The 27467-nt window shown below is 66.9% G+C and overlaps 1 protein-coding gene across 8 annotated transcripts in view; it reads left to right on the forward strand.

Annotated features, from left to right (window-relative positions):
• Positions 1-27467, forward strand: part of ADGRB1 (adhesion G protein-coupled receptor B1) — a 79855-nt gene that overhangs the window by 22144 nt on the left and 30244 nt on the right. For 7 of the 8 annotated variants that reach the window (XM_045049947.1, XM_045049951.1, XM_045049952.1 and 4 more), the window contains exons 3-18: positions 1402-1563; positions 2841-2951; positions 3394-3558; positions 3763-3927; positions 4423-4587; positions 4866-5030; positions 5229-5330; positions 6565-6671; positions 6900-7094; positions 7260-7328; positions 7996-8104; positions 9322-9465; positions 9960-10035; positions 10158-10260; positions 11057-11100; positions 26844-26985. In XM_045049947.1, coding sequence (XP_044905882.1) covers positions 1402-1563; positions 2841-2951; positions 3394-3558; positions 3763-3927; positions 4423-4587; positions 4866-5030; positions 5229-5330; positions 6565-6671; positions 6900-7094; positions 7260-7328; positions 7996-8104; positions 9322-9465; positions 9960-10035; positions 10158-10260; positions 11057-11100; positions 26844-26985 — 2024 coding nt within the window. The remainder of the gene's footprint in view (positions 1-1401; positions 1564-2840; positions 2952-3393; positions 3559-3762; positions 3928-4422; positions 4588-4865; positions 5031-5228; positions 5331-6564; positions 6672-6899; positions 7095-7259; positions 7329-7995; positions 8105-9321; positions 9466-9959; positions 10036-10157; positions 10261-11056; positions 11101-26843; positions 26986-27467) is intronic. The other variant, XM_045049950.1, reaches the window with a different exon arrangement.

Consider the following 27467-nt stretch of genomic DNA (forward strand, 5'->3'; position numbering starts at 1 on the left):
AGATAAATCCAGACTCCAAGAGGCACCTGGGGCCGTTCTGACAGGCCAAGTGTGACCTGCCCTTGGCCAGCCCGACTGCCCTGCTCTAGCCTCAGGCAAGCAGGCAGGGTGGGGTGGGGTGGGGCAGCGGCCCAGCCCGAGTGCGGGTTCCGGTTCTGGGCTTTGGCAATGTCCTCTCCCTGGCCACTTCGTAAGTGGGTGTGAGGTCAGGGTGCCCGCCCACAGGAGGTGCTTGGGGAAGCTGGTTACCCTTACTGAGCGTGCTGTGATCCTGCTTCGCTGAGGGTGAGGGGGCCCTGGCGCCCCTGAAGACAAACGAGATGGCGGTGGCCACAGTCCAGTGCAGTGGGGGCATCTGGGCCCCTTAAGCATGGCCTTTGGACAGAAGCAGCCCCCTCCTCAGCCCACCAATGCAGCCTCCACACTCCGCCCGCCCCTCAGCGGCCCCCAGTGCTTGGAGGCTCTCCTGCCCAGTGCCCTTAGCGCACTAGGGCCACCAGGGGGCTCAGCCCCGCAGGGAAATGAGGTCCTGAGTTTTGTGGGGGACAGGGCGAAGATGAAGGAGGCTCATGACGGGGGCTGAAAGGGGGCGGCTGGGGTCGGAGCAGGGGGTAGCTGGAGGGGTGTGGAGGCCTTTGTCCCCAGGGTCCCTCAGCAGCCAGAGGCCAGCCAGGTCAGGTCTGGGGGAGGCTTGCCCCAGTGCGGCCACCAGCTATGGGACGTTGGTCTCCTCTGGTGTCCCTGCGCAGGGTGAGGGAAAGAGCACACAGGTCGTGGCCAGGGGTGGGGGCCTCAGGGAACACTGTACTGAGGACCATGGGGAGGGATCCAACAGGGCTTGAAGATGTGTGTCCAGGAAGGAGGGCCCCTGCTGCCCTAGGGCCTATCACCAGAAGCTTATAAGGCAGCCATTGGGGTGGGCAGGGGTGTCATTCATTCATTCATTCATTCTTCAGACGCCCCTGGGGCTCCAGCTCTGTGTCCAGCCCCTACATTGGGGACCTGGGTTCAAAGCCAGTAGAGACCCTGGCACAGGTACCTGAACACAGAGAGCTGGAGAGCAGAGGCCTGGCACCCCAGAGGGACACCAGGCCCCCAAGGCCATCCCCCCAGAGCAGACCCTTACCCCAGCACCTCTGCCCCTCCCTGTCCCTGCCTGCCTCTGCTTCACAGGCCATGATGGCCTGTCTAGGCCTGCACTCGCCTCCTAGCCCTGCCTCCACAGCCGGGGACTTGCTGGCTTCATACCTGCGGGTCTTCCGTGCTGGGGGAGGGCAGGGGGATGGTGGCCTGTGCCCAAGGTTCCCGCCCAGGAGACACTCCCAGAGGTCACTCCCTGAAAGACACCCCAGCCCTTTGCCCCACCCCTGGCCCTGACCCCCGCCCTCTGATTCCTCCCAGGTGGTTGGAAGCTGTGGTCCCTTTGGGGCGAGTGCACGCGGGACTGCGGGGGAGGCCTGCAGACGCGGACGCGCACCTGCCTGCCTGCTCCCGGCACCGAGGGCGGTGGCTGCGAGGGGGTGCTGGAGGAGGGCCGTCTGTGCAACCGCAAGGCCTGCGGCCGTGAGTGCGCGGACGCGCGGGCGGGTTGGGCTGGGTAGGCCGGGTGGAGGGAGGGGGCCCGCGGGGGGAGCAGGTGAGGTAGGAGACCGGGGCGGGGCCAGGTGAGAGAAGGGAGGGCCCCGGGGCGGGGCCCGGGGAGGGAGGGAGCCGGGGGCGGGGCTAGGAGAGAGGAAGGTGGGACCGGGGCGGGGCCAGGGGAGGGGAGGGGGACTCGGGGCGTGGCCAGGGGAGAAACCCGTGGAGGAGGGAGGAGCCCGGGGCGGGGCCAGGAGCAGGGAGGGAGTGGGTCCGGGGCGGGGCCAGGGGTCAGACGCGCGGGGGGGGGGGGCGTGTCTGGGGAGGATCCTGGGGAGGAGGAAGGAGTCCGGGGCGGGGCCAAGGGAGAGGAGTGTGGAGACCGGGGCGGGGTGGGACCAGGTAGCGGAAACCCCCAGGACAAGGTCGGGTGGGGGTGGGGGCTTGGCCTGAAAGAGGTGGGGCGTGGCCAGGAAGGTGAAGCCTAGCCAGGGGCGGGGCCGAGGCCCGGAGCAGGCAGGGCCAGGACCAGGGAGCTAAAGGCCCAGGAGGAGGGGTGGGACCTGCCCCGCCCCACCCCGCCTGGAGTTAGGCGGGAACTGGGTGGAGATTTCTTCGGATCCGAGCGGATTGGGAATTTTGGGGTGTTCCGGGAGGGCTGATTGTGGGGTTGCCCCTTTCTCCCCAACCCGAGGAGCCCTGGCCAGACCTGCTGGCCCCAGCCTGATCCTGACTACAGAATGAATTTCTGTAATAAGGCTCTAATGTCTTTATGCATATTTTAGTCGCTTCCATAACGTTAAATCAAGTTATAATGAGACTGTCATTTTTCGGGTGGTTTATTCCCTGACGAACCTTTCCTGGAGAGAGGAGCTCATCTCAAGAACCTGGGGAGGGCTCTGGGGTGTCGGGAGGCCAGGCCACGGGAGACAGGGGCGCTGGAGGGACGCTGAGCAGGAGAGGGCAGCAGCCGCTGGGACTAACAGTCCTGCAGGTGGACCCCAGGGGGAAGAGAGGGAAGGGGTACAGGAAGGGGGAGAGGGGAGCCACAGGAAGGGGTCTCATGGTGACCGGACAGGGGCTGGTGTCAGGCCGGGGTTGTCCTGGCTCCAGCTTTCCCAGCTGTCCAGTGGGGCCAAATAGCCCTGGTGTGGCAAGCCTGGCCAGGGACTGAGGGCCACAGGGCCCAGGGCGCCGCCCTTGCATTCTGGGGTCGGTGCTGCAGGCTGTGGCCTGGACACTGACCCGAGACGCTCCTGCAGCAGCGGGGGGCACCAGCTCCCGGAGCCAGTCCCTGCGGTCCACGGATGCCCGGCGGCGCGAGGAGCTGGGGGATGAGCTGCAGCACTTCGGGTTCCCGTCCCCACAGACAGGTGAGCCGCGGGATGGGCCGTTTTAGTTGGACTAAGACACCGTAAAGTGGGGAAGGTTGGTTTCGGAGACTGGGTCTTTGGGCAGATACTGTACGTTATTAGTTGCTGCCAATTCTAAGTAATAACCTTGACAACTCACCATTAGGCCAACCTCTTGGGTGCCAGGCCCTTGTCAGCTTTCGGAGATTGGTGTGAGGCGAAGGGGTCTGTTTGGGGCTGGACCCCGCGGACCCAGAGAGGGCAAGAGCCGCCCCCAGGGGCTTTCAGCCTTGTAGGGGAGACGGCGAGTCCCGCAGGTCAGCCCGGGTTGGAATCCCAGGGCCTTAGGAGCCTGGCTGCGGTGCCCGCTGCCCAGCGCGGCGGTCCTGCTCCCGGGGGCCTGAGCGCAGCCTCAGCACAGAGGCAGCCGCAGGCCTGCGAGGATGTCGGTGTGGGCCCGCAGGCGACCCCGCGGCCGAGGAGTGGTCCCCGTGGAGCGTGTGCTCCAGCACCTGCGGCGAGGGCTGGCAGACCCGCACGCGCTTCTGCGTGTCCTCCTCCTACAGCACGCAGTGCAGCGGGCCTCTCCGCGAGCAGCGGCTGTGCAACAACTCGGCGGTGTGTCCAGGTGGGCCGGGGAGGGGGCGGGGCGGCTGGGGGGGGGTGTGGAGCAGCTGGGAGGGGGCGGGGCGGGGGAGGAGCAGCTGGGAGGGGGCGGGGCGGCGGGGCGGCGGGGGGAGGAGCAGCTGGGAGGGGGCGGGGCGGCGGGGCAGCCGCGTCCCACCCGGGGCTGCTGAGCCCAGCGGCGGGCGCCCTCCGGTCCCCTCCGCAGTGCACGGCGCCTGGGATGAGTGGTCGCCTTGGAGCCTCTGCTCCAGCACCTGCGGCCGCGGCTTCCGGGACCGGACGCGCACCTGCCGACCCCCCCAGTTTGGAGGCAACCCCTGTGAGGGCCCTGAGAAGCAAACCAAGTTCTGCAACATTGCCCTGTGTCCTGGTAGGTGAGAGAAGGGGGAGCTGGGCGGGGGACTGGGCAGCGGAGAAAAGGAAGTGGGGAGGGGCCCATTGGACCACTGGCGCAGGTCACAGGGCCGGGTCACGGGAGTCCAAGGCCAGCTTGCTGGGTTGCTTAGAGGTTGGAGACCCTAGGGGATTCTCACTCACGTGTCATAGGCGTTGGGATGGTGTCCCCCCACCCCCACCCCGGTGGTCACGCTCATGCTCCAGGCTTCATGACGGTGTGGTGGGCCCCAGAGGTGTTCACACCTATGACCCAGAATGCGTGGTGGAGTGGTAGGCCCCTAGGGGTGTTCACACTTGTGCCCCAGGCTTGGTGTGGGGTGAGACCACGGGCGCATTCTTACCCGTGGCCCAGGCTGGGCGGTGGGGCGGCGGGCGGGCCCCCGGAGTCACACCTGCGGCCCAGGCTGGACGTGGGGCCCTGGGTATTCACGCTGGCTTCCTGTCCCCTTCCTCCCCCCGGGCCGGGCAGTGGACGGAAACTGGAACGAGTGGTCAAGCTGGAGCACTTGCTCTGCCAGCTGCTCCCAGGGCCGGCAGCAGCGCACCCGGGAGTGCAATGGGCCTTCCTACGGGGGCGCCGAGTGCCAGGGCCACTGGGTGGAGACTCGAGACTGCTTCCTGCAGCAGTGCCCAGGTCAGGGTCCTGCCCCGGGGCCTGCGGGTGGGGGGCCTGAAGGGCGTGAGCCACGGGGGTGTGGGGGTCCGTGGGACACGGGGGTGGCCGTGGGGACTGGTACACGGGAGGCGCTTGTGTTCCTCTGCGCCAAGCTGAGCTCCGGTTCCGCTCCCTCGGTCTCCATTTCTCTTCTCCTCATGGCTTCCTGCTGCTGGACCCCTGGTTCCCCATGACTCCCGGACCTGTCCCCGCCTCGTCGCCATCTGTGTGCCCTCATGCCTGGCCGTGCCCCGCAGTGGATGGGAAGTGGCAGACCTGGGCATCGTGGGGCGGCTGCAGCGTGACGTGTGGGGGCGGCACACAGCGAAGGGAGCGCCTCTGCTCCGGTCCGTTCTTCGGGGGAGCAGCGTGCCAGGGCCCGCAGGATGAGTACCGGCAGTGCAGTGCCCAGCGGTGCCCTGGTGAGGGTCCTCCTGCCCTGCGGCGGGGCTCTGGGGGAGGGGCACCCCGGCGACTGGGTGGGCTTGGGGCTTCGCTTTGCCGGGAACAACCCCGGACGGCAGATGTTCCGGAGGGGTCTTGCCCTCCGCGAGCCTGCTGCCCGCTCACGGCCCCCCTCCCCGCGCCCTCCCGCACCCACTGCCTCCGGCCCCTGGCAGAACCCCACGAGATCTGTGACGAGGACAACTTTGGCACTGTGATCTGGAAGGAGACTCCGGCAGGAGAGGTGGCCGCGGTCCGGTGTCCCCGCAATGCCACAGGTGAGGGACTCCCGTCCCACCCTCAGAGATAACATGCGAGGCCCTGAGAGGCCCCTGCAGGCCGTGCCCAGGCAGCTCCATTGGCACACGGAAGCCAGGACGGCCCGGCCAGGAGCCACGCTGCCGGCTGCGGTGTCCTGAGCGCTCACCCAGAGACGGCACCTGCACCCACTGCGCATCGTGCCCCTCGAAGGTGCCCAGTTATGGGTGGGAAACTGAGGCGCAAAGAAGTTACCAGGGCACTTGCCCTGGGCTTGCTGGGCCAATACGTGGGAAGCCAGCAGCCTTAACCCCCATGCGTTCTTGTGGAGGGTTTGGGTGTGTGTGTGGAAAAGCGGGGTGTGCTCCTAGGGGAAGGGGCTTAGCGCCCTGAGGGGTTGGCGGTCTTTCCCCTCTTGTTTGAAGGAGCGCGGCACTTTGCGCACCCTTATGTGCCGTGTGACGTTTAGGAAGTGCCGTGACCTCTCTGAGCGTCCCTTTTCTCTCTACAAAAGGAGGGTGTTTGGGGCTCTCCCTACAGGGCTGTCATAAGCGAGCGGTAGAGGGTGGGGACACACGGGGTGGGGACAACGGTGGAGGCGACGGTGGGGTCCCATTCCTGTTTTGTTTGCACGTTCCTGGTAGCCTATTGCAAATTCACAGAAGCAAAGAAAATACAGGTCCCGGGGGTGTGACCTCTGGCCTTTTGCCTGCCCCCATGACCTTGTTCCCGCTCATGATCCCGCACCACGCTGTGGGACAGGGGTCCCTTCGACCCAGTGGCTCCTGCCAGGTGACAGGGTCATGACAGTTCTTTGGGGCCATCACTGTTGGACACGCAGCCATGCCCAGGTCCCTGGCCACTTCCTGGGAGAAAGTTGTGGGTTACAACTGATGCCAGGTGCCCCCTCAGTGTCGACGGGCCATCAGGGCCTTCCGAGGCCTCTAGTGCTCTGTGGGTGACGCTGGGCAGGGCCCCAGGCCGTTGGCTCTCCGGGGGCTCTGGGTTGGGGGGACTGCAGGAGAGCCCCCCCCCTGCTCCGCCCCCATGCACGTGGGGTCCCGGGCACCTGACTTCAGGAGCCGCTGCTACCTGTGTGGAAGGAAAGGAACAGGGAGGCCGGGCCGCGTGCTGGCCCTGCTCTCCTTGGAAGGCCGTGGGCGAGTCCCTGCTTCCTGGGCGGGAGGGGCGTGTGCCGGGGAGCCCCGGGTGGGACCCCTGCACTGGAGGCAGAGATGACCCACTTCTCTCCAGGCCTCATCCTGCGACGCTGTGAGCTGGACGAGGAAGGCATCGCCTACTGGGAGCCCCCCACCTACATCCGCTGCGTCTCCATCGACTACCGGAACATCCAGATGATGGTGAGGGTGGCCGCTGGGGTCTCCATTCCACTGCCCTTTAACCCCAGACGTGGCCCCGTGGCCCCCGTGGCTTGCCCTAACCCTAACCCTAACCCTAACCCTAACCCTAACCCTAGCGAGTCAGCTGGGGCCACGGGCTGGGGCTGCAGAGGGCCCGGGCGTGGGGGTCCTCGGTACCTGCCCGGGCGGATCCTGCAGACTCGTGACACCCGCCCTGCATCTCCCCAGACCCGGGAGCACCTGGCGAAGGCTCAGCGTGGGCTGCCCGGGGAGGGGGTCTCCGAGGTCATCCAGACACTGGTGGAGATCTCCCAGGACGGGACCAGCTACAGCGGGGACCTCCTCTCCACCATCGACGTCCTGAGGAACATGACGGAGATCTTCCGGAGGGCGTATTATAGCCCCACCCCTGGGGACGCGCAGGTGGGGCCCCTGAGGGCAGCCCCGGGGAGGACGAAGGGGGAGCGGCCCCTCCCCCCCCCCCCCCCCCCGACCTGGCCCCCTGCAGAGCCCCGACCCCACTCGCGCGCCGAGCCACATTCTGGCGCTTTTTCTCGGCTCACTGGCCTTTCTTCCTCTTCTTTCCAGAACTTTGTGCAGATCATCAGCAACCTGCTGGCAGAGGAGAACCGGGACAAGTGGGAGGAGGCCCAGCTGGTACGGATGCCAGTCTGGGCCCCGCGGTCACGGCAGCAGGGTGGGCACGGGTGTGTCTCCCCCCTCCCTGGGGCCCGGGCTAGCGGGGCGGAGGGTGGTGGCCTGGGTTCCCGTCCCAGCACGGCCTCTGCAGCGGCGTGACTTTGAGGAAGCTGATTCCCGCCCAGCTTCCAGCTCCCCATCCGCCAGGGGACGGTAGCTCACCTCGTGGGCTTGGTGGCGGGCGTGGGAAAACGTGTGGGCCACGTGGCGTGAGTCAGGGCCACCGGGACAGGGTCAGCCTCCCTTCCTCCTGGGCTGACCCCGGGACAGTAGTCAGCGCAGGGGGTGTGGGTGTCCGGGGACCCCTCCGGTCTCCCCGGGCTGGACCCCTGCCCGCCAGCACGGCAGCCCCCTCCCCCGGGCTCAAGGTTCCGCTCCACAGAACGGTGCCGGTGCTCAGAGGTGCTGGGTGCTCAGAGGTGCTGGGTGCTCAGACGCCCCGCTCTGCTTCCAGAGTCGGGTCCGGAGCGTCGGGGCGCCGGGAAAGGAGCACCGGGACCCCGGAGAGGGGGCCACCGATGCGGGAGCGGAGGGACGGGGGGGTGTGACCCGGGCCGGTCGCGGGGTGTTCCGGGACACCCTCATTTTGCTCTGGGCCCCCCGCCACCCCCCCCCCGGTCCCCAGATGGGCCCCAACGCCAAGGAGCTCTTCCGGCTGGTGGAGGACTTCGTGGACGTCATCGGCTTCCGCATGAAGGACTTGCGGGACGCGTACCAGGTCACAGACAACCTGGGTGAGCCCCGGCCCTCCCGCCTGCGTCCCCTCGTCTACGGGGCCGGGCCCGGCGGCCTCCCTGCGGCCCTCACGCAAGCGGCCCCGCGCCCCTGACCGCCTGAGGGGTATCGGGAGCTGTGCTCGCAGCCGCAGCCGTGCCCGTCATCACCCCTCACGCCTCACACCTGCATACCTCACACCTGCACACCCCTACGCGTCTCACACCCCACACGCCTCACCCGTACGCGCCTCACACGCACGCGCCTCACACGCACGCGCCTCACACCCCACGCGCCTCACACGCACGCGCCTCATAGCCACACGCCCACACACCTTACGCACCCCAACCCCCATGCACCTCATATACCTACACACCCCATACTCCGTGTACTGCGCACTCAGAGAGTGGGCCCCATCTGTCCCCACGTCCTCATAGAGGGAAGACGCCCTGGTCCCCAGAGTTGGCCCCACAGGTGAAGGAGGGCCCAGGCAGGTAGCCAGGCCTGGAGGGGCACGGGCGTGCGGGCAGGGGGCCCCATGTGAACAAATGCACGGACGGAGGTGTGAACTGGCCGCGGGGGTGGGTGTCTGTTGGAGGACGGGCCCGGAGGTGGGCGAAGGCCCAGGCGTCCGGGCACCGTGGCGGAGGCCGTTGGCCCCGGAGGCCCTCCCCCTTCACCCCACGCCCGCCGAGGGCAGCTCTGCGCGGGCCCCGACCCGGCCCCGGGGTGCGGGGTGAGGGGAGCGGGCGTCCACCTGACACCGGTGGGCCGGGGTGAAGGGGACTTGGAGACACCGGGACCCCCCCCCCCGCCCCCGTCCCGGGTGTGCCACGCGGCCCCCAGGGATGCCCTGTGAGGTGGGGTCTCTTCCTACCCCTTCTATAGAGCCCGTAGGGAGGGGGCCCGGGCTCCAGCCTCCCAGGGAGGAAGGAGGGCCCCAGGGGACCCGGCCCCCCGTCACCCCTTCGTGGCTGCAGGCCTGACTGCAGAAGCCGCCTTCGACCCCTCCCGGGGCCCTGGGGGCCGCATCCAAGCCTGGGTCCTCACAGTGGCAGGGGGGCTCCCGCTGGGGCGGGGGGTGGGGGCTGTCTGAGGGCTCGGACGAGGCGGGAAAGCTGCCCCTGTTGGTGCCCGCTCTGAGCCGGGAGCTCCCCAGGGCCGAGGCCCCTGTCGTGTAACTGTCCTCCGCCTCTGTCCGTCCGTCCCCGTGTCTCTGGCCATCCCCTCCGCCCAGTCCTCAGCATCCACAAGCTCCCGGCCAGCGGAGCCACAGACATCAGCTTCCCCATGAAGGGCTGGCGGGCCACAGGCGACTGGGCCAAGGTGCCGGAGGACAGGGTCACCGTGTCCAAGAGTGTCTTCTCCACGGGGCTGGCAGGTGAGGGGCCCCAGGCTGCGGGAGGGGCCCTCACGGGAGACTCACCGACCCCCCTCTGGGAGGTTCCTTCTGGAGTCTGGCCTGCTGTCTCAAGGACCAGGCCAGCGGTCGTTTCCTCTCCGTGTTCCTGAGGTCGCGCCTCCTCCAGGAAGCCTTCCCTGCCCTTCCTGCATTTGGAGGCTCCCAGACAACCTTTGCTGAATGGACCAGGGACCTTCACCTCAGGGAGGGGAGGGGTCCGCCTGGAGGCGCACAGCTGCTGCTCTGGCTCCTGGGACAGGAGGCCTGCCCTGCCCGCCCCCCCCCCAGCCCTCGGGGGTCACTTAGAGGGACCTAGGCAGCCACCCCAGCTCTCCGACTGCAGCGCTGTGCGCGTGATGGGGGTGGACATGACCCAGGAGCCCGGGCCTCCGCCTGGGGACACACACTTCCCTCGCCGGAGCAAGGTCCAGGCGGGGGCGGCGGGGAGAGGTGACCGCGGCGCCCTCTTCCAGAGGCTGACGACTCATCTGTGTTCGTGGTGGGCACCGTGCTCTACAGAAACCTGGGCAGCTTCCTGGCCCTGCAGAGGTGGGGGGCCCAGCCTGGGAGGGACGGGGCCGAGCGAGGGGTGCGGGCCTGCGGGTGGCGTTCCGGGGTGGGCCTGGGTCTCGGGGAAGGCTCACTGACGCGGCCTGCTGGCTCTGCCCCAGGAACACGACTGTGCTGAACTCCAAGGTCATCTCGGTGACTGTGAAGCCCCCGCCTCGCTCCTTGCTCACACCCTTGGAGATCGAGTTTGCCCATGTGTATAACGTGAGTGCCCTTGACGCGTGTACGTCTGTGTACGCGTGCCTGATTCCTCTCACCTGATCCCAGGGGGATCCCACGGCCTCCTTGGGTCTCACGTCGGCCTCGCAGGAGAGCCGCTTTGATCCCCGAACGAGGGAGGAGAAACTGCAGCTCAGAGACGTATAGCGATTTGCCCAGGCTCACACAGCGAGCTTATGTGGGAGACAGATTTCAGTCCTCTCCTGTAGCCCTGCTCTTTCCCACTGTGTGGCCTTGGGCAAGTTGCTCAACCTCTCTGTGCCTGGGCTCTCTCCCTTATCAGATGTGAGCTAGAGGCTTGGCTGAGAACTGAGCAATTACCACCAGTGCTTAGAGCGCACCACCCCTCACGAGGGCCCCCGGACCCTGCCGCTCTCACCTCCGTGGTCCCAGTGCTGGCACGCCAGGCCTGCAGGACAGGCGCGTTTGCTCATTCCTGCTCGCTTACCCCTCAGGGCCCCTGGGGAGGGGTCTCCCTCTCCCACCATTTGTATTAAGCTGGGCTGGCCGCCTGGGCACCCAGAGACGGGCCGCAGCCATTGCTGCCGGGAGCTGCTCAGAGAGGGGACAAGAGCTGCTCAAGGCCATGCAGCTGGGCTTGGGGGCTGGGCCAGTCCCTTCCCCACTCTGGGCCTCAGTGTCCTCCTCCTCAAACTCCACCTCTTGGGGCAATCGCACAGTCCCAGCACCTGCCTAGCATGCCTGGGGGTGGGTCCCGGCAGTGACCTTGGGTGGGGCCTGGAGGGTGGGCACATGACCCTGACTCCAGTCTCTCCCCCAGGGCACCACCAACCAGACCTGTATCCTGTGGGACGAGACAGATGTGTAAGTTCACGTGGACGTTGTGGCCTGGGGGGGGGGGGCCTCCAGGGTGGACTGGGGCGGGGGGGGGGGGGCGCTGACCCGCAGGGGAGGGCTGCGGTTTCAGGTTGGAGGCTGTGTCCTCCCGTCCGTCTTGAATGATCCCCCACTGCCCAGGTCTGGCTCTGAGGCAGCTTGGAGCCCCCCACCCCAGCCCGCCTCCCAGCCCTCCCAGGGAAGAGTTTGTGCAAAGGCCCCAGAGAGGGAGCAGCCTCCAGAGGAGGGTCAGAACTGGGGGCACGTGGTGCGGGAGAGAGCTTGGTGGCTGGATCTCGGTGGGCCACGTGAGCCTGGGGGCAGCTAGGCCTCCCCTGCTGGGGAGGGTGTGGTCAGGAAGTTGGATGACACCGCCACCACCCGCCTCTCTCAGCCCTGGCACCACCTTCTCTTAGGCTCCCCTGCACCCCTGCCCTAGGCCGGCCAGGAGCATGAGCGTGTGCAGCCTGGTCCCCTGCGCCTGGGGGTATGTGCGGTGATCCCTTGTGCTCTGGGCGCTGCGGTGATAAATGTGTGTCCTGGGAGGTCAGGAAGCCTCCCGGAGGAGCTGACACTAAAGTAAGACAGGTTTGCCTGGCAGAGGAGGGGACACAGAAGCATAACTTGAGCAAAAACATGGAATTTGGAAGGTACAGGTGGCACGTGAGGTGTGGCCAGGAAGAGCAGGTGTCTGGAAAACAGACAGGGTGGTGACAGTTTGTGGCAGTGGTTGTGTCAGGAACTATGGAAGTTGTTGAGATGGTATCATCATCCATCCATCCATCCACCCCTATCAATGCATCCATCCATCTATCCATGCACCATTTACCCATCCATCCATCCATCCATCCATCCACCCATCCAGCTAGCCCCATCCATCCATCCATCCCAATCTATCCATCCATCCATCCATCCACTCCCATCTATCTATCCATCTACCCACCTACCCATCTATCCCCATCCATCCATCCATCCATCCATCCATCCATCCAGCCAGCCATCCAGCCAGCCAACCATCCATCCATCCATCCACCCATCCAGCCAGCCAACCATCCATCCATCCATCCACCCACCCACCAACCCATCCATCCATCCATCCATCCATCCATCCATCCATCCACCCATCCAGCTAGCCCCATCCATCCATCCATCCATCCCAATCTATCCATCCATTCATCCATCCACTCCCATCTATCTATCCATCTACCCACCTACCCATCTATCCCCATCCATCCATCCATCCATCCACCCATCCATCCACCCATCCATCCAGCCAACCATCCATCCATCCATCCATCCACCCACCCACCAACCCATCCATCCATCCATCCGTCCACCCATCCAGATAGCTCCATCCATCTATCCATCCATCCATCCATCCATCCATCCATCCATCCGTCCACCCATCCGTCCACCCATCCCAATCTATCTATCCATCCATCCATCCACTCCCATCTATCTATCCATCCACCCACCCACCCATCTATCCCCATCCGTCCATCCACCCATCCATCCATCCATCCATCCATCCATCTATCCATCCATCCATCCATCTATCCCCATCCATCCATCCATCCATCCATCCATCCACACATCTACCCATCCACCTATCCATCCGTCCACCCATCCATCCCCATCCATCCATCCATCCATCCATCCATCCATCTGTCCACCCATCCATCCATCCATCTGCCCATCCATCCATCCACCACTATCAATCCATCCATCCATCTATCCATGCACCATTCATCCATCCATCCATCCATCCATCCATCCATCCATCCCAATCTATCCATCCATCCATCCATCCACTGCCATCTATCTATCCATCCACCCACCCACCCATCTATCCCCATCCATCCATCCATCCATTTATCCATCCACCATCGATCCATCCACCCCATCCATCCATCCATCCGTCCATCCATCTACACATCCACCCATCCGCCTATCCATCCATCCATCCATCCATCCATTCATCCATCCATCCATCCATCCACCTATCCATCCACCCATCCACCCATCCACCCCATCCATCCATCCATCCAACTATCCCCATCTGTCTATCCCTATCCATCCACCTATCCACCCATCCATCCTCCAGTGATTACTGACCATGGAGAAGACACTGCTGTATCCTCAGCCTCGTCCTCTTGTCCTGTCTCCAACGAGGATGGACAGCAAAGCAGGAATGTATAGATTCCTATGAAAATGCCAGGTCATGCCACATGCCAAGGAGCAAAGCCAGATGGATCTGGTGGCAGGTGGGGAAGCCTCTCTGAGGAGATGATGTTTGAGCAGAGGCCTGACACAGCATGTGCATGTGGGTGTCTGGAGAGAGGCATTTTGGCAAAAGGGACAGGCCGCGCAAGGTCTCTGCTCTGGGGGCGTGCAGGGCCGCTCGGCAGACGTCACCGGCCTTTCCTGCCCTGGGCCTGGGGCGTGGGGACAGGCCTGAGTGGGGGCTGGGTCACCTACAGCCCTGGCGACTTGGCACTCTGGCTCTGGCCGTTGTCCCACTGCTTCTCTCCGGGTTTGACAAGCAGCACAGCTTCTTGTGTCTGACTGGACTGAGGAGGGGCCCACAGGCCTGCGGCGCCCCCCACCCCACCAGCCCCCAGAGCCTTACGTCTGCAGGCGGTGGGGTTGTGCTGTGACTTCAAGTCCATGGCGCCCGGCCCCTGCCCACAGCTAGAATCCTGCTCCCCGGGGGGCTGTTGAGAGGCCACCTGCAGCCCCCGGGGCACCTGACTGACACCCGCTGGAGGGGCCTCCCACTTTCTCTGGACAAACACGACACCCTCTCGGACAGTGGCACCCACATTTCTGATTGTTTCCTTGGCGTCCAGTCCCCAGACAGTTTTAAGCTCTGGGAAGTAGATTACTTTCCAGACTGGTGGGATTCATCCCCTTCGCCCTTCCTGGACAGCAGGCTGTGGGAGGTCAGGCCAGCCCAGAGTGTGTCCAGTTCACTGTCCCAGGGGCCCTCGTGCAGCCAAGGAGGACCATGTGGCTCTGCAGCCTGGGGCAGACCCCCCACTCCCAGAGCCCTGGCTTCCCATCCTGTGGCCAGAGTCCTCCCGTTCACGGGTAGGAGCTGGGTGGGAGCAGGGAGAGCACTGTGGCCAGGTCCCCACTTCTCACCTCTGGCTGTGAACTCCACCTGCCCATCCTCCTTCAGCTGTGGGGGGGCGGCCTGCCCACTGCTCCAACATGCCCCACCCAACCCTAGTCACCTCTGGATGCTTGGGATCACATCTGTACCTGGGGGCCCAGGGCCCCAAGGACGGCATTTGCACACGACTCCCTGTTTGGTCCTGGGCACGGCCCTGGGAGCCCTGGGTGACGGTGCCTGTCGCCTCTGAGGAAGCCGAGCCTCCTAGAGGCCTGTGACTCAGCTGAAGGCTCGGGGTGGGGAGCTGAGGCGTGATCCAGGACTGGGCAGCTGGGGCCCACGGGGGAGGGTCAGAGGCTGGGGGGGTGGGGGTTGGAGGGAGCTGGCTCTGTCCCCCGGGCCCCCCTCTGCTCTGCCCCAGACACCTTCTCCTTCCATGGCCGGGTGGGCGGCTCCTCACCACATGAGTGGGCTCGCGAGAGCCCAGGTTTTCCTGGGTGACCTGAAACAGGGTCCAGGGGCAGGGGCCCCGGTCCGCTTCCACCGGTGTGCCCAGGAATTGAGTCTGTGCTGGCGTGGACCTGCGTGTGCAGGCGGGATGAGAAAGAGTGCCAGGCATCTGCAGGATTGTGGGTGGGGGCCCGGGGGAGAGGGAGCCAGTGGCCACAGCTGAGAGAGAGTGATTTCTCGATCCAAGACTGAGCCCTGCCCTGATCACAGATGGAGCCTTAACACGGGTCACCTGCTGAGCCCTGACTTTCATCAAACACTGAGCCCTGACCCTGGTCACTCTGAGCCTTGACTCTGCTCACGTGCTGAGCCCTGACCCTGGTCGCTCTGAGCCCTAACCCTGGTTGCTCTGAGCCCTGACCCCTGGTCACCCTCTGAGCCCTGACCCTGGTCACACTCTGAGCCCCGATCCCTGGTCACACTCCAGGCCCTGATTCTGGTCACCCTCTGAGCCCTGACCCTGCTCGCGTGCTGAGCCCTGACCTGACCCTGGTCGCTCTGAGCCCTGCCCCTGTGTCTTATCTGAAATCACTCGTGCCTGTGCACATATAACGAAACGTGTGTCATATGCTTACAGGGCCACCGCCTCCTCCAGACACATGCGACAGTTGACCATGTGACTCGCTTGTCTTAGAAAAAATGAGTCAGAGGGTTCCACCCACAGTACAGACGCTCCACCTGCCTCGCCCCCAGCTACACACACTTCCACACGAAGGCTCGACGCCCACGCCTGACGTCTCTGTAAACATGGGCCCTGACCGACCCCTGGAGTCCCCCTTGCCCCAGCAGCCCCAGTCATGTGGCCGAATCCCGCCCTCCCCGCCGAAGACCCCGATCGCCCGCTCCGGGACCTCAGCCCGCAGCCCTCCGCCGGCCCGGCCCCGGCAGCAGCGAGGGCCTGCGGAGTGGGGGTGTTAGGGAGAGAGAGGGGTTCTCGCAGAGCTCTGTTCAGGACTCTGATGAGCGCGGGATGGGCGGGCCGGGGGGTGATGGGGGCTCGCGAAGGCCCGGAGCACCTCCTGGGCCCCGGGCCCTGTGCTCCTGAGCCAGCCGCTGCTGTCCTCCTCGGCCGTCGCTGACTCAGAGCGGGAGAGTCGGAGAACGTGGGCTTTGCCCTGACCTGCTTGTCGTACGCCGAGGCCCAGCGTGCCGGCCGGGGGCAGGGGCTCTCCGAGAGGGCTCCTCCTGCGACGCCAGCGTTCGGGGGTGTCTGCTGGGGGCCTGCCACGCAGGGGCCCCGGGAAGGGCCGGGTGCCACCCCCACCGCGTCCCCAGCTCCGGGACCCACGCTCACATCGGCCGTGGAGGCTCTGGGAATCCCACCGGGTTGGGGGTTCCCTCGTGCCGTGGCTCTTGGCACCCTTACTCTCTGCCACCTGAGCCGGCACGGCGGACACGGGGACAGTCTGGCCGAGAGGCCAGCGTCCTGCACGCTCCGTGGGGCTCCTGTCTTAAAGCCTGACCCCACTGCAGGCTCTTCCGATGTGCCTCGTTTGCGTGCACAAGCTCTCGGTCTGCCGGGGAGGCAGACCCAAGGTGCTGTCTGACAAGCGGGGGCCCCCCCTCGGCCCATGACGGTCTGTGCTGCAGCCCCCAGCCCCCGCCCCTCCCCGGCCCTGCCACACAGGGATACTCAGGCCCCGGGGCCCGGCCCCTTCCCTGGGGTCCCTGCACCTGTGTGTGTGTCCTGGTCCCTTTAAGAGCCTTGCCCCCATCCTTGGTTTCCTTGGAGAGAGCAGTGAGGGGCAGGCCGCGGGGCGGGGGGGGGGGGGCGCCAGCGGAAGGGAGAGTTGGCAGGGCCCCCGGGTCGTTGTCAGCGGCTGGTTCCCAGATGGATTCCTCCCACGAAGGCTGGTTTCTGATGGGAGCAGAGGAGGCAGGCAGGGGGGAGATGGGAGGGGATGGCGAAACCACCCACCCTCCGCAGCCCTGGACTCTGCCCAGCCCCTTCCCCAGTGCCCTTCCCTCCTCTGAGTCTCCCCCGACTTTGTTCTTGGGGGGTAGGGGGCTGGCTGGGCCCTCCTGTGGGCCTGCCCCCTCCCGAAGGGGCTGCTGAGTCTCCTTGCAGGGCCGGGAGCTGGAGGGGGCGGACAGGTCCCCAGGTCGTGGCCCACCGACAGCTCCAGTGTCCTGCACCCCGGCTCACAGCCCGGCCGCCCCAGCCACTGCTCTGCACCCCACGGGCCCCCTCACGGCCCCCCCCCTCGGGGCAGCCGGGACTCTCAGCCCATCTGTGCCCAGCTCTGCTCTCGCCTCAAACGCCGCCTGCTCTGGGAGGCTCAGAGACCTTCCCGCCCATTTCCTACACCCGCACTCCTGTCCACCACTTCCCACCTCAGACCCCAGTTAGCAGCGAGTCCGAGGGGCCCCGAGCTCCCGCTTCCTGGTTGCCTCTCCCCCTGCAGGATGTGGGCCCCGCCCCAGGGCAGGGTCTCCTCTGCTGCCCAAGAGTTTCCCCTGCCAGGGATCCTCAGGAGGTGAACAGAGGAGGCTGCTGGCATGTGCCCCATTGAAGGGGGTCCCCTCATCCTCAGGGGACTGGAAATTTGTCCATTCACTCATTCATTCATTCATTCATTCATTCACTCACTCATTCATTCCCTGAACACATCTTTCCTGCATCCAATCTGCCCAGCGTGGTCTGACTTCGGTGACAATGTCCTGCCATCAAGGTGCCCCCGTAGCACCCACCCAATAGGATATCCACCCGGGTGAGCCCACCCCCATCCCACTCTCACATATGGGGTGAGAGGGGCCCTCCCGGGAGGGCAGGGTCAAAGGACCTGAGCTTGCCCGTGACGCGGCTCCAAGTTGTCCCCACTGGGGGTCCTCTTGGACCTGCTTGTCCCAACGACTGGGGGTCTGTGGGGGTCCAATAGCCACGGCTGGCTGGTCAGGATGGCCCCTCCCTCCAGCTCAGGAATCCCTGGCTCTGCTCACACTGGCCACGCAAGCCCCGGCCTCAGTTGCCTTGACCGTGCGATGGACAAGAGGAGCGCCCACCAGCCCCCAGCCCCCACCAGGCGCCTCCCAGGCGACGGCAGAGGGTGGAAACTGCCAGTGAAGGCCCAGAGCTGGCCCTGGCCCCAGCCCTCCCCTGGCCCGCCCCCTCCCCCGGCCCCCTCCCCTGCTCTCCTTTCTTTCTCTGCTAGGGAAAGCGCTGCCAGCTGCTGCTCGGCCTGTGACAGTGCTGGTGAGGCGTGTCTGGAGAGGGGCTTCCGCAGGGGAGGGGGCGGAACCTGCCGGGGGCACCGTGGGGGTGGCAGACACGTGCTCGAGGACCCGCGGGCGTTGGCGTGGAGGGGGCATCTGGGGGTGGGGGCCTTTCCTGGAAGAAGGGTCAGGGCCCGCGAGCCTCCTGCTGGGCTGTGTCCGGCTGTGACGGGGTCCCCCTTTGTCGTCCGTCGTCTAGCGTCTCCACACCCGCAGGCGGCCCGGTGAGCGTAGCGAAGGGGAGGGGGGCCAAGGTGGCAAGTCAGGGAGGGCAGGCCCCGGGGCTCACGGGATCTGCCTGGTAGAGTGGGGTCATACTGGGTGGCACGTGGCTGGCTGGTGGGAGGCCTGTAGGGGTGGGAGATAGGGCGGCTGTGGGTGCAGATTGAGTCAACCACCTTGCCTGTCCCTGGTCACGTGACCGAGCAGCCAGAGGCCTTGGAAGAGGGGCCTGGGACCAGGCGGGGCCGTTTCCCTCAGCACCCCCTCCCCACAGGCCCTGCTCCGTGAGCCCGTGCCAGGCCCTGCCTTGGGGGCAGGTGGGGAGTGAGGATAAGGGGCCCGGAGTCACCCTCGGGGAGGAGGGGGTGGGCCCACAGGAAGCCGTGTTGGCGCTAGGACCCTGGGCTGGAGGGGTGGGTGCCTCGGGGTGAAAGGGGAGCTGCCTTGTGGGGCCATGTGTGTGGGGACAGAGCAGGGGGCTCTGGGGAGGGCCTGGGCCTGACAAGCACACAGTTGCTCTAAGGTGCTCCTAGCGGGGCTCCGTTCATCCGTCCCTCTGTCCCTCCACGCGTGCCCTGCCGAGACTCTGCATTCACAGTGAGGCTCACCGCACTAGCCCTGTGGCCCCACATCATCCTCCCCGGAGGAGGGGTCAGGGTTGGGGGCTGCCCGCTGCCCAGACCCCATCCTGCCGCCTCCCGCTGGACCCCAGTCTCCTTCCTCCTCCTGGGAGCCCCGCTCTCCACGGCCTCCCAGGCCCACCCACACCACCGGCTGCCCTGCGTGGGCATCCGTCCCTGTCCACGCCCACGCCCACGTGTCTGGGGTGCCCACCAGGGTCCTACCACGACACAGCAGCTAACGAGGGGCAGGGGGCAGGCGTCTGAGCCGCCGCAGCCTGGACTCAGATCTCGGCCCCATTTCTTACTAATGGGGTCGCCGTGGACGAGCCTGTCGTCTCCTTGAGCCTCAGTTTCCACATCTGTAAACGGGTTGCTACAGTTCTGAAGCGAGGTGATGTGTGTCGAGCACAGATTGTGGGGCCGGGAAATAATCGGTGAGTAGGTGCCATCCTTACCCTACTCCAGGGGGCTTGTGTCACTAGCTGGCACGGTGCCCTGTGGGGACAGCACGTGCCCTGGGGGGGGGTGGGCCAGGGCGAGGGGCCAAAGCAGTGGGGGACAGGCTTCCCGGTAGGGGGCTCCTGGGCTGGGCGCAAAACCCGGAGGCGGGTGGCAGAGGCTCTCTGGGCCCCGGTGCAGCACGTGCAAAGGAACTGAGGCAGGCGTCCGTGCCATGGGGTGGACTTGGGAGGTGATCTTCCTCCCGTGAGACACTTGCTTCCCTCTGCCGGGGCGCAACTGTTCGTTTTCTGTGGCAGAAAGGTCTTAGTCCCACTTCCCGGTGGCCTCATGCCCCTGCTGGGGGCCCTGGGGGCGGTGACTGCCTGCTCGCCTGCCCGTGGGCCGGCCACATGCGGGGCAGGCCCGGGAAGGACGCCCAGGTGGTCGGCCAGGGGCCGTGGCTGTCCGCCCTCCTTTCTACGCCTCGCTGCAGAGGCCCTTAGAAGTGGGGGTGGTGGGATGGCCGTGAGGTGGCCTGAATCACGGGCCTTTGGGAGTCAGGTGATTCCCTGGAAGGTGGGGTCAGGGGCAGGCCGCGGCGACGGCGTGGGGTCCGGGGTGGCCACGGCAGTGGTGAGGCCGCCCGCGCCTCTGTCCTGGCTGGCAGGACGTGAGGGTTCCGCCTCCGCAGCGCCCCGGATGTGGCAGGTGCCGAGGAGACGCTGTTGCGCGTCGGTGACGGGGGTTGCGAGTCAGCGTCCGTCTTGGTCGTGCGGCTGGTTCTGAGGTGGTGATGGCGGGCGTGATGGTGATGCTAACGGTGGAGGTGACACCGGGGACTGTGAGGCTACAGCCGTGGCGGTGACCGTGGTGGTGACGAGTGCGCTCTTGGTGGCGGCGGGTGGTGACGGTGGCCGCGAGGGCTGGACGGCCGGCGGTCGCGGGTGTGGCGGGACTGACGCTGTCGCGAGGGGACAGATACGGTGGCATCCATGGCTTCGATGCTGCTGCTGGTGGTGGTGATGGCCCCGGTGGCCGTGTGATGGCGTCATTCTCGTGCCCCACGGCGGCGGCGGCCCCATGCACGCGGACGGCGTGGCTGGAAATAGCGTGGCGGCGACGTGGCGGTGACGTGGCGGTGACGTGGCGATGTTGCTGGTACCGTAGGGTGGGGGCAGCGGTGAGGGCATCTTGGAGGTGACCGGGCCTGGCTGTGGCGCGTGGCCGGGTTTGGGATCTGTCGCAGTCAGGGGACACTCAGCTCAGGGCCCGCATACACAGGCCGGGGAGACGCTTCCCGAATGACCAGCGAAGGAGCCCGTGGTTGGAGCATGAGCGGGGCTGGGTGTCAGGGCAGTGGGCCCTCGGTTGGCGGGGGTAGGTGACACGTGGACGGCTTGGCTGGATGAGCACCAGGGAAAGTTCTGAGGGAAGCGACAGGCTCAGGTAGGACCTCTAGGGTGGCGGCCTCCGACCCGGGAGGGGCCAGGGAGGGGAACGGGGTCGGCGGGAGCCTGGCCTCTGAGGCCAGATCACTTTCTTGCAGGGCTGGGGAGCCCAGGGTCCCGGCCTCTCCGGGGACCCTGGTCACCTGGGTGGGTGGAGAGGGTGAGGACGAGAGTCCAGACCGTGGGGAGAGCCGCGATTCCGGGGCAGGCGGGCCCGCTGCGCCAGGAGGGAGCGGGGAGCCTGGCACCAGGCGTCGTGAGGAGCGAGAGCGGCCACGGGTGCTGTAGCCACGAGGCCCAGACGCTGTCAGCACCAGGAGAGGCGGCCCCACAGGCAGGAGCACGGGCCTCACCTGGCGGCTCACTTAGCAAGACCCAGGTCAGGCGGGTGTCCATCCCCCTGGGGCTACGGGTCACAGACACCAGGGTCCCCTCAGGACCACGGGTGTTGTTCCCAGGCCCTGGACCAAGACAGGATGGGGCTGATGTGGGCCAAGCCCCGGGGCAGCGGATTCAGCCAGCCCTGCTGGTTCCCACAAGCTGGCAGCAGACAGGCGCTGGGCACGGAAGGGGCGGGGGCGCTCACGGAGACCTCCCAGAGGCAGCAGGGGCTCTGGGGACCCCTGGAGGACCAAGTGAGTCAGCCAGGGGACGGGAGGACATGTGGTCAGAGGCACCGGCCACAACCGAGGCCTGGAAGCAGGAGAGGGCAGCTGTGTTCTGGGTCATCAGCGGTTCCCGCGGGCCCAGGGGGCTCGGGAGTCACGATGAGCTCTGGTTGCTGGGTGAGGTAGGACCCAGGAGGGGAGTCTCAGCACAGAAGCAGGGCAGGACCCGAAGGAGGGGTCAGGCACAATGCTGAAGAATTCATAGGCTATCCCGGCAGGCTCCCTGGAGGAGGAGACTCAGCACGAGCCTTGATCTATGGCTCAAAAGTCAATAGGCAGAGGTGGGAGGTGGGCCTCCTGATGGGTGAGGCATCCTTTAGCAGGGCCTGTGCCTGGCATAGTCGGTTTGGGGAGCACAAGTCGAGGCCTGGCTGTTGAGGACCTCCAAGGCCAGGCTGAGAAGCCTTGAGGAGCCCCTAGAAGCCCCCACCTGCAGAGACACTTTGCCTGCTCCCTGTTGCCCCATCCGGCTGTGCTGTGCCACTCTGGCTTCTTCCCTTCTTCCTGTTGTGTGGGAGGACACCCGTGAGTCATTTACACTCTGGTGCGAATTAGCCCATCAAACCCCAGGGGACCCTGCTGGGCACAGTCCTGTAACAGAGCTGCTTCGTGGGCTGGCAGGAGGCATCGTGAACCAGCAGCGAATGCCCTGGTTGGAGCAGTGGACGGGGGTGGGGCTGGGGGCTCTCGGCACACCCTCCCCATCACCGTCCCCTGATATACCGTGAGAGCGCCAGGCCTGTGGGCCGTGTGTCCCTGTGTCTCCCCGAACAGGGTGCTGGGTGAGGATCTGTGCCCACTTCACAGGAGGGGCACCTCAGCTCCGAGTGGCCAGGATGGGATCTGCCCAAGGGGGGACCGGCCTTGGCTGCCCCATTCCCCCCTCGTGGGCTGAGCCTCCTTCCAGGGTCTCTGACACCCCTTGGCTCCCACCCACCCTGGGGCCCCGGGGAGGTGCCTTGGAGGTGCTGCCTGAGCCAGGCTGGGGACCAGGCCCGTGGCGGATGGGAGACAGCCTGTCTTCTCTGAGGCGCTCTGGCGTGGGACGCAGGGACGAGGTGGTGGCCCCCCACTGAACTAAGCATGAAATGAGGTGGGGGTTTGCACTGGGAGCTGGGGTCCAGCGCCCAGAAGTGGCCAGAGGGGAGCCCTGGAGGGTCAGAGTGCTGGGTCAGCTCAGGGAGGGTGGGGGTCCTTGAGGGAGGAGGGGGTTGGGGAGCTTGAGCAGAGGACGACGGGGCGCTGGCACTGTGGGGGGCAGCGGCCACAGTGGCCGGGAGATTCGGTGGGGGTCCCACCAGGGTGGTGCCTCGGGGGGCGGCGAGCGGCGGTCAGACTTTGGTGCCGTTTACACGGAGGCCAGTGGGGTCTGCTGGGTGGCCGGCTGCAGGTATGGGAGGGAGGCAGCGGGGCCTGGAGGCTGACCTCTGGCAGCGAGAGCTTAGAGGGGCAGAGGGCTGTCCCACCTCCACTGCGTGCCGACGCCGAGCGGCTGGGTCCGGGCCTGCCCTCCCAGAGGAGGAGGCCGAACAGGACCCCGAAGCCGTGAGCAGTGTGGAGCGTGTGATGGGAGAAGGTCCCCGGAGACAGAAGCTGTGGGTCAGGGACGGCCTGGCTGCAGGGGCTGGGAGCTGGCCGTGGCCATGATGGCCATGGTAGCCGTGGTGGCCGTGGGGGCCATAGGGGCAGAGCCAGCCTGGCCTCGCAGCACGTCGGTGGTGCGACGAGGGAGGCATGGCTCTGCCCTGGGAGCCCTGGTCTGATGGAGGAGACATAGCCGTTTTAGGGGACCCTTGATCCGAGGGGCCCAGCGACCCCCTCAAGCCAGGCAGGGAGGGGCTCCTGCTCTAACCCCTGGACCCCCCTGCCCTCCTGGTCCCGGGGGGTGCCACTGCCCCAGCTCCTTCTGTCACCCTGGGCCTGGTGAGGGGAGGGGCAGGTGTCAGTGACCCAGATTCCTCAGGCCTGGGCTCAGGGAGGTGGGGGGTTGGCTCCATGACCCAGTATTCCGAGTTTCTGAAGCTCAGACAAGAGGCAGCAAACGGTCTCCCATTGCGGTCGCTGTGTGCAGGAGGAGGCAATGACCTGCCCGTGTTGCAGAGATGAGAACAGGTGTCCCCGAGGCAGGAAGGATTCCGGTCACATGTGGCAAGAGCTCCCAGATGTTGAGGTATAAGAAGATGCCTCCTAGAGGTTTTGCCGCCAGAAGGGCCGAGAACTCCCTGGCCTTTCCCAGGTCGGGGGGTGCCTAAGATGCCGATGGGGTGCTCGGGTCAGGGACCACCCAGCCACCTGTCTTGCTCGATGTCAGTCCTTGGCTGGTGTGAAGGGCAGCACGGCAGGCTCGGCTGACCATCGGAGCAACCTCTTTCCCTGGCCTGGGCTGGGGCCTTGGGCGGGCCACCTCTCTCTCTACTCTGGGCTTCAGCTTCTTTATCTACACAGTGGAGCTGAGGGTTACTGCAAAGCTTAAAATAAAACGCACAGGGCGCGGTTATTATCCATGTGTGAGAGGGAGCCGGAAGACGGTCCCTGTCCCTGTGCTGCATGTCAGGAGCCCAAGCCTGGTACAGGCCACGGGGGCCTGCCGGAGCCGGGGAGAGGCGCAGCCGAGGGAGCGTGCACCCTGGCCCTGCGGGGTCTGGATGAGCCCCAGCCCCCTGGTTCCAGGTCCGGCGCCTTCCAGATCCACTACCAGCTGCCGGCCTCCTGGACTGCCAGCCCGAAGGGAGGTTCTCTGAAGCGGGAGTGGGTGTTTTCTTGTGCCCTCCGTGGCCCGAGGCTGCCGGGCAGGCAAAGTGGGCAGCGGCCCCTCACCCCCTCCTCTGAGAGGCTGATAAGCTAATTAGCGTCCTCATCAGGAGCCCTTCGAGGCCATTCTCCCAGGAGGTGGCCTGCAGCTATCAGCCTGGCGTCCTGCAGACTCTCCAGCACCGGCTGGGAACCTGCCAGGCTGCCGGCCCCAGCCAGCCCGACTCCTCTCACCCCAGGCCTCAGGGAGCTGTCCCCGCCTGGTCCTCCCAGGCAGAGAGCCGGGTTCCAGGTCTCTCCCCCACCCCCACTCCCCTGCCCGACTCTGCTCAGCGCACGAGAGCAGAGGCAGTGTCCGGGCCTGAATCGTGAGAAGCACAGCCGTGACCGGAACCCGGGAGGCCGGCCACAGACGCCTGCTCTTCCGAGCAGCTGCCGGGCTAATGTCACGGACAAGCAGTCGGGCTCTGTCTCCAGACGGGAACGGCCTGCGGGACTCTCTCTCGGAGCGCGTTGCCTGTGCCGTCGGCCTTCTCGGGGTCCGGTCAGTGGCTTGCGCCTGGAAGGCTGTAGCTACGCATGCAGCCCCGGGGCGTGAGAACAGGCCGCTCCTGCTAGGAGCGGGGACAGACGGCAGGAGCAGAGGCTGGGGTCAGCCAGGGCCTCGCGCCCCGCAGCCCTGTCCTGCGCGGTGCTGGGGGACGCAGGGGGAGCGTGGGGTGCACCAGGGCACCCCAGCGAGGCCCTGACAAACCTCTGGCCAATGGTGTGGGGAGGACCAGGCTGGACCTGGGGTGTCACTGGGAGCTCCGGGACTCCCTTGACATTCCTGCCATCGTGCGTCGTCGGTTCTCGTTTGCGGTGAGGGGTCTTTCCCTCTCGGGAGGAAGGAAGAGGAGAGGTGTCTGCCGTAGCCTCAGTAGGCTTTGATTTTTGCCCCCCCCCCACGCTCCCCCAGGGCTAATGGCTACTCCTGCGTTTATTTTATGGAGGGCCCCAACCCTTGGGGGCGTCCTCTTTTCTCACTGAACTCAGAGACTGAGCAGTCTGGCTGGAGCACAGGGTTGGGGGTGGGGGCTCCCGGGGCCACAGAGCCCCGATGCAGCCCGCAGAGCCTAGGGCTGGCTCCTGGGCCCAGCCCCCTCTGGCCTCAGTTTTCCTCCAAGGTACCGAGGGGGCGTGTCCTTCCCCGAGGGAGGAGAACGGACAAAGGCCCAGGCCCTGGCTTCTGGCCCAGCTCGGAGTATATCCCTTCTCCCCTGGGCCTGAAGCTCTGGAAGGGGGTTGTGTAACATCTCCAATTCCACAGACTCTGGGCTCTCTGGTACCTGCAGCTCCGGAGCCTGAGCACCCCTGCAGACGCCAGCCCTGTGCCGGGCGCCTCAAGAGTGTTCACCCTCTGGGCTGTCCCGCCCCCCGGTTTTAGAGCTGAGGGAGCGAGCTAGGGCTGAGGACGGGAACCTTCCCGAGGTGACACAGCTAGGACACAGCTAGCAGAGTGGCACTCGGGGGGGGGGTGTGTGAGTGTGTGTGCGTGCACGCGCGCGTGGTCAGGGCTCCTGTGGGGAGCACTGGGCAGGGAGCGGCTGGGCCCCCAGCCTGCCCCGCACACAGGAGAGCTGGCTGGTGGGGGGGAAGCAGGCGAGCGGAAGGTTCTGGAGGCATTCGGTGGCTCCCTCGGGCCCCGAGGAAGTGGAGCTGATGCGGGACTCCGGGGCAGGCCTTGGGAAGACCCTCGCTGCCGAGACCTAGAATGTTCCCCGAAAGTCCTGGGGGCAGGCACGGGGCCCGAGTTACTTGGGGAGAGGGCAGGCCTTTTGCGGCTCCGGCTTCAGAGGCAGGGCACGCGCAGCTTTGTGGGGCCTCAAGTGCCGAGTGGCAGTCTGGCCCCCTCAGACCTCCCGGAGCCCCCCTCCCCAACCCGGGGCCCGCGCCCCATGGGCGCCTTCTGCCGGGCGGCCGGCAGGCAGAGGGAAGGCAGGCCCAGCCCAGGACCAGGTGTGCAGGCCGGAGGCTCCTAAGTTCCCGGACCCGCGGGCCGGCCTTGAAGGGTGGGGGACTCGCATCCACAGCGACCGGTGCGCAGAGCGCCGGAGTCCTTCAGTCCCCGTGTTTAAATGGCAAGGCGCAACGAGGGGCCTCTAGACAGCGGGGAAGGCCGTTCTGTCCCAGGCCTCGGGCGGCGCACACCGGGGGGCGACCAGCCCGGCGGAGGTGGATGCGGGGGCGGGGGCGGTCCCAAGGTCACCAGCGCCGCGCCGGGCTCCGGGGGCGGAGTAGCGGGGGCGGCCCCGGCACCCCTCCCGGCGCGCCCCCGCCCCGCCTGCCGCCCCCGGCTCGGCTCGGGCTCGGCTCGGGCTCGGCTCCGGCTCGGGCTCGGGCTCCGGCTCCGGCTCGGGCTCCGGTTCCGGCTCGGGCTCCGGATCCGGCTCGGGCTCGGGCTCGGGCTCGGCTCCGGCTCCGGCTCCGGCTCCGCTCGGCTCCGGCGCTGGGGGCGCGGCGGGCGGGGCGCTCTCCGGGCGCGGGGCCAGGGCCCGGCGCCCCGCGCTCCCGCGACTCGCTCTCCCGTGGCTCGGCGGCGGCCATGGGGCGCGGGGCTCCGGGGGCCGGCGGCGGGGCGGGCGCGCGGCTGCGGGCGCAGGTGCGGGCGCGGGCCGGCGGGGACAGGGGGCCGGGCCGCCGGCCGCCCGCCGCTCACGCCGCCCCTGTCCCCCCCTCCCCGTGTGTCCCGCCCCCCCAGGCCCTCCTCCCCCGCCCCCCCGCAGCTCGGGCCCTGGTCGTGGCGCGGCTGCCGCACGGTGCCCCTCGACGCCCTCCGGACGCGCTGCCTCTGTGACCGGCTCTCCACCTTCGCCATCTTAGCCCAGCTCAGCGCCGACGCGGTGAGACCCCGGCCGGGCCGCGCGGGGGCGACGGGCGCGGGGGGCGCGGGGGGCGCGGGGCGGGCGCTTCCGGCGCAGGACTGGCGCGGGAGGGGCCGGACTCATCCCTGCCCGGGGCCGTGCGCCCGGCCGCCCCCCGCGGCCTGGCCGGGGCCGGCCTCTGGAGACGGCGGGTGGGAGCCGGGTGGGTGGCGGTGTGGAGTTGGGGACTGGCCGGGGAGGGGCTGGGCACCTCTCCCCTCCCCCCGCCCCCCCCCAGTGACTGATGGGTGAGTCTCCCCCACTCTCCTTGGGGGCTTGGGGCCTTGGAGGGAACCGACCCTTCGGGGAGCCGGGCAGGCTGGGCCCAGGCTTTTGGGGGCCCGGAGGGGAAGGCTTGGCCTGGCGGAGCTGGCGTCCCCCTTCACCTGGTCGGCGTCCCCCCAGCTGGGGGGCAGGGTCCTGGCCCCCCTGGGCGAGGGAGGAGCTGCCACCTAAATGGG

Source organism: Felis catus, chromosome F2 (genome assembly GCF_018350175.1).
Source record: "Felis catus isolate Fca126 chromosome F2, F.catus_Fca126_mat1.0, whole genome shotgun sequence".
Lineage (NCBI taxonomy): Eukaryota > Metazoa > Chordata > Mammalia > Carnivora > Felidae > Felis > Felis catus.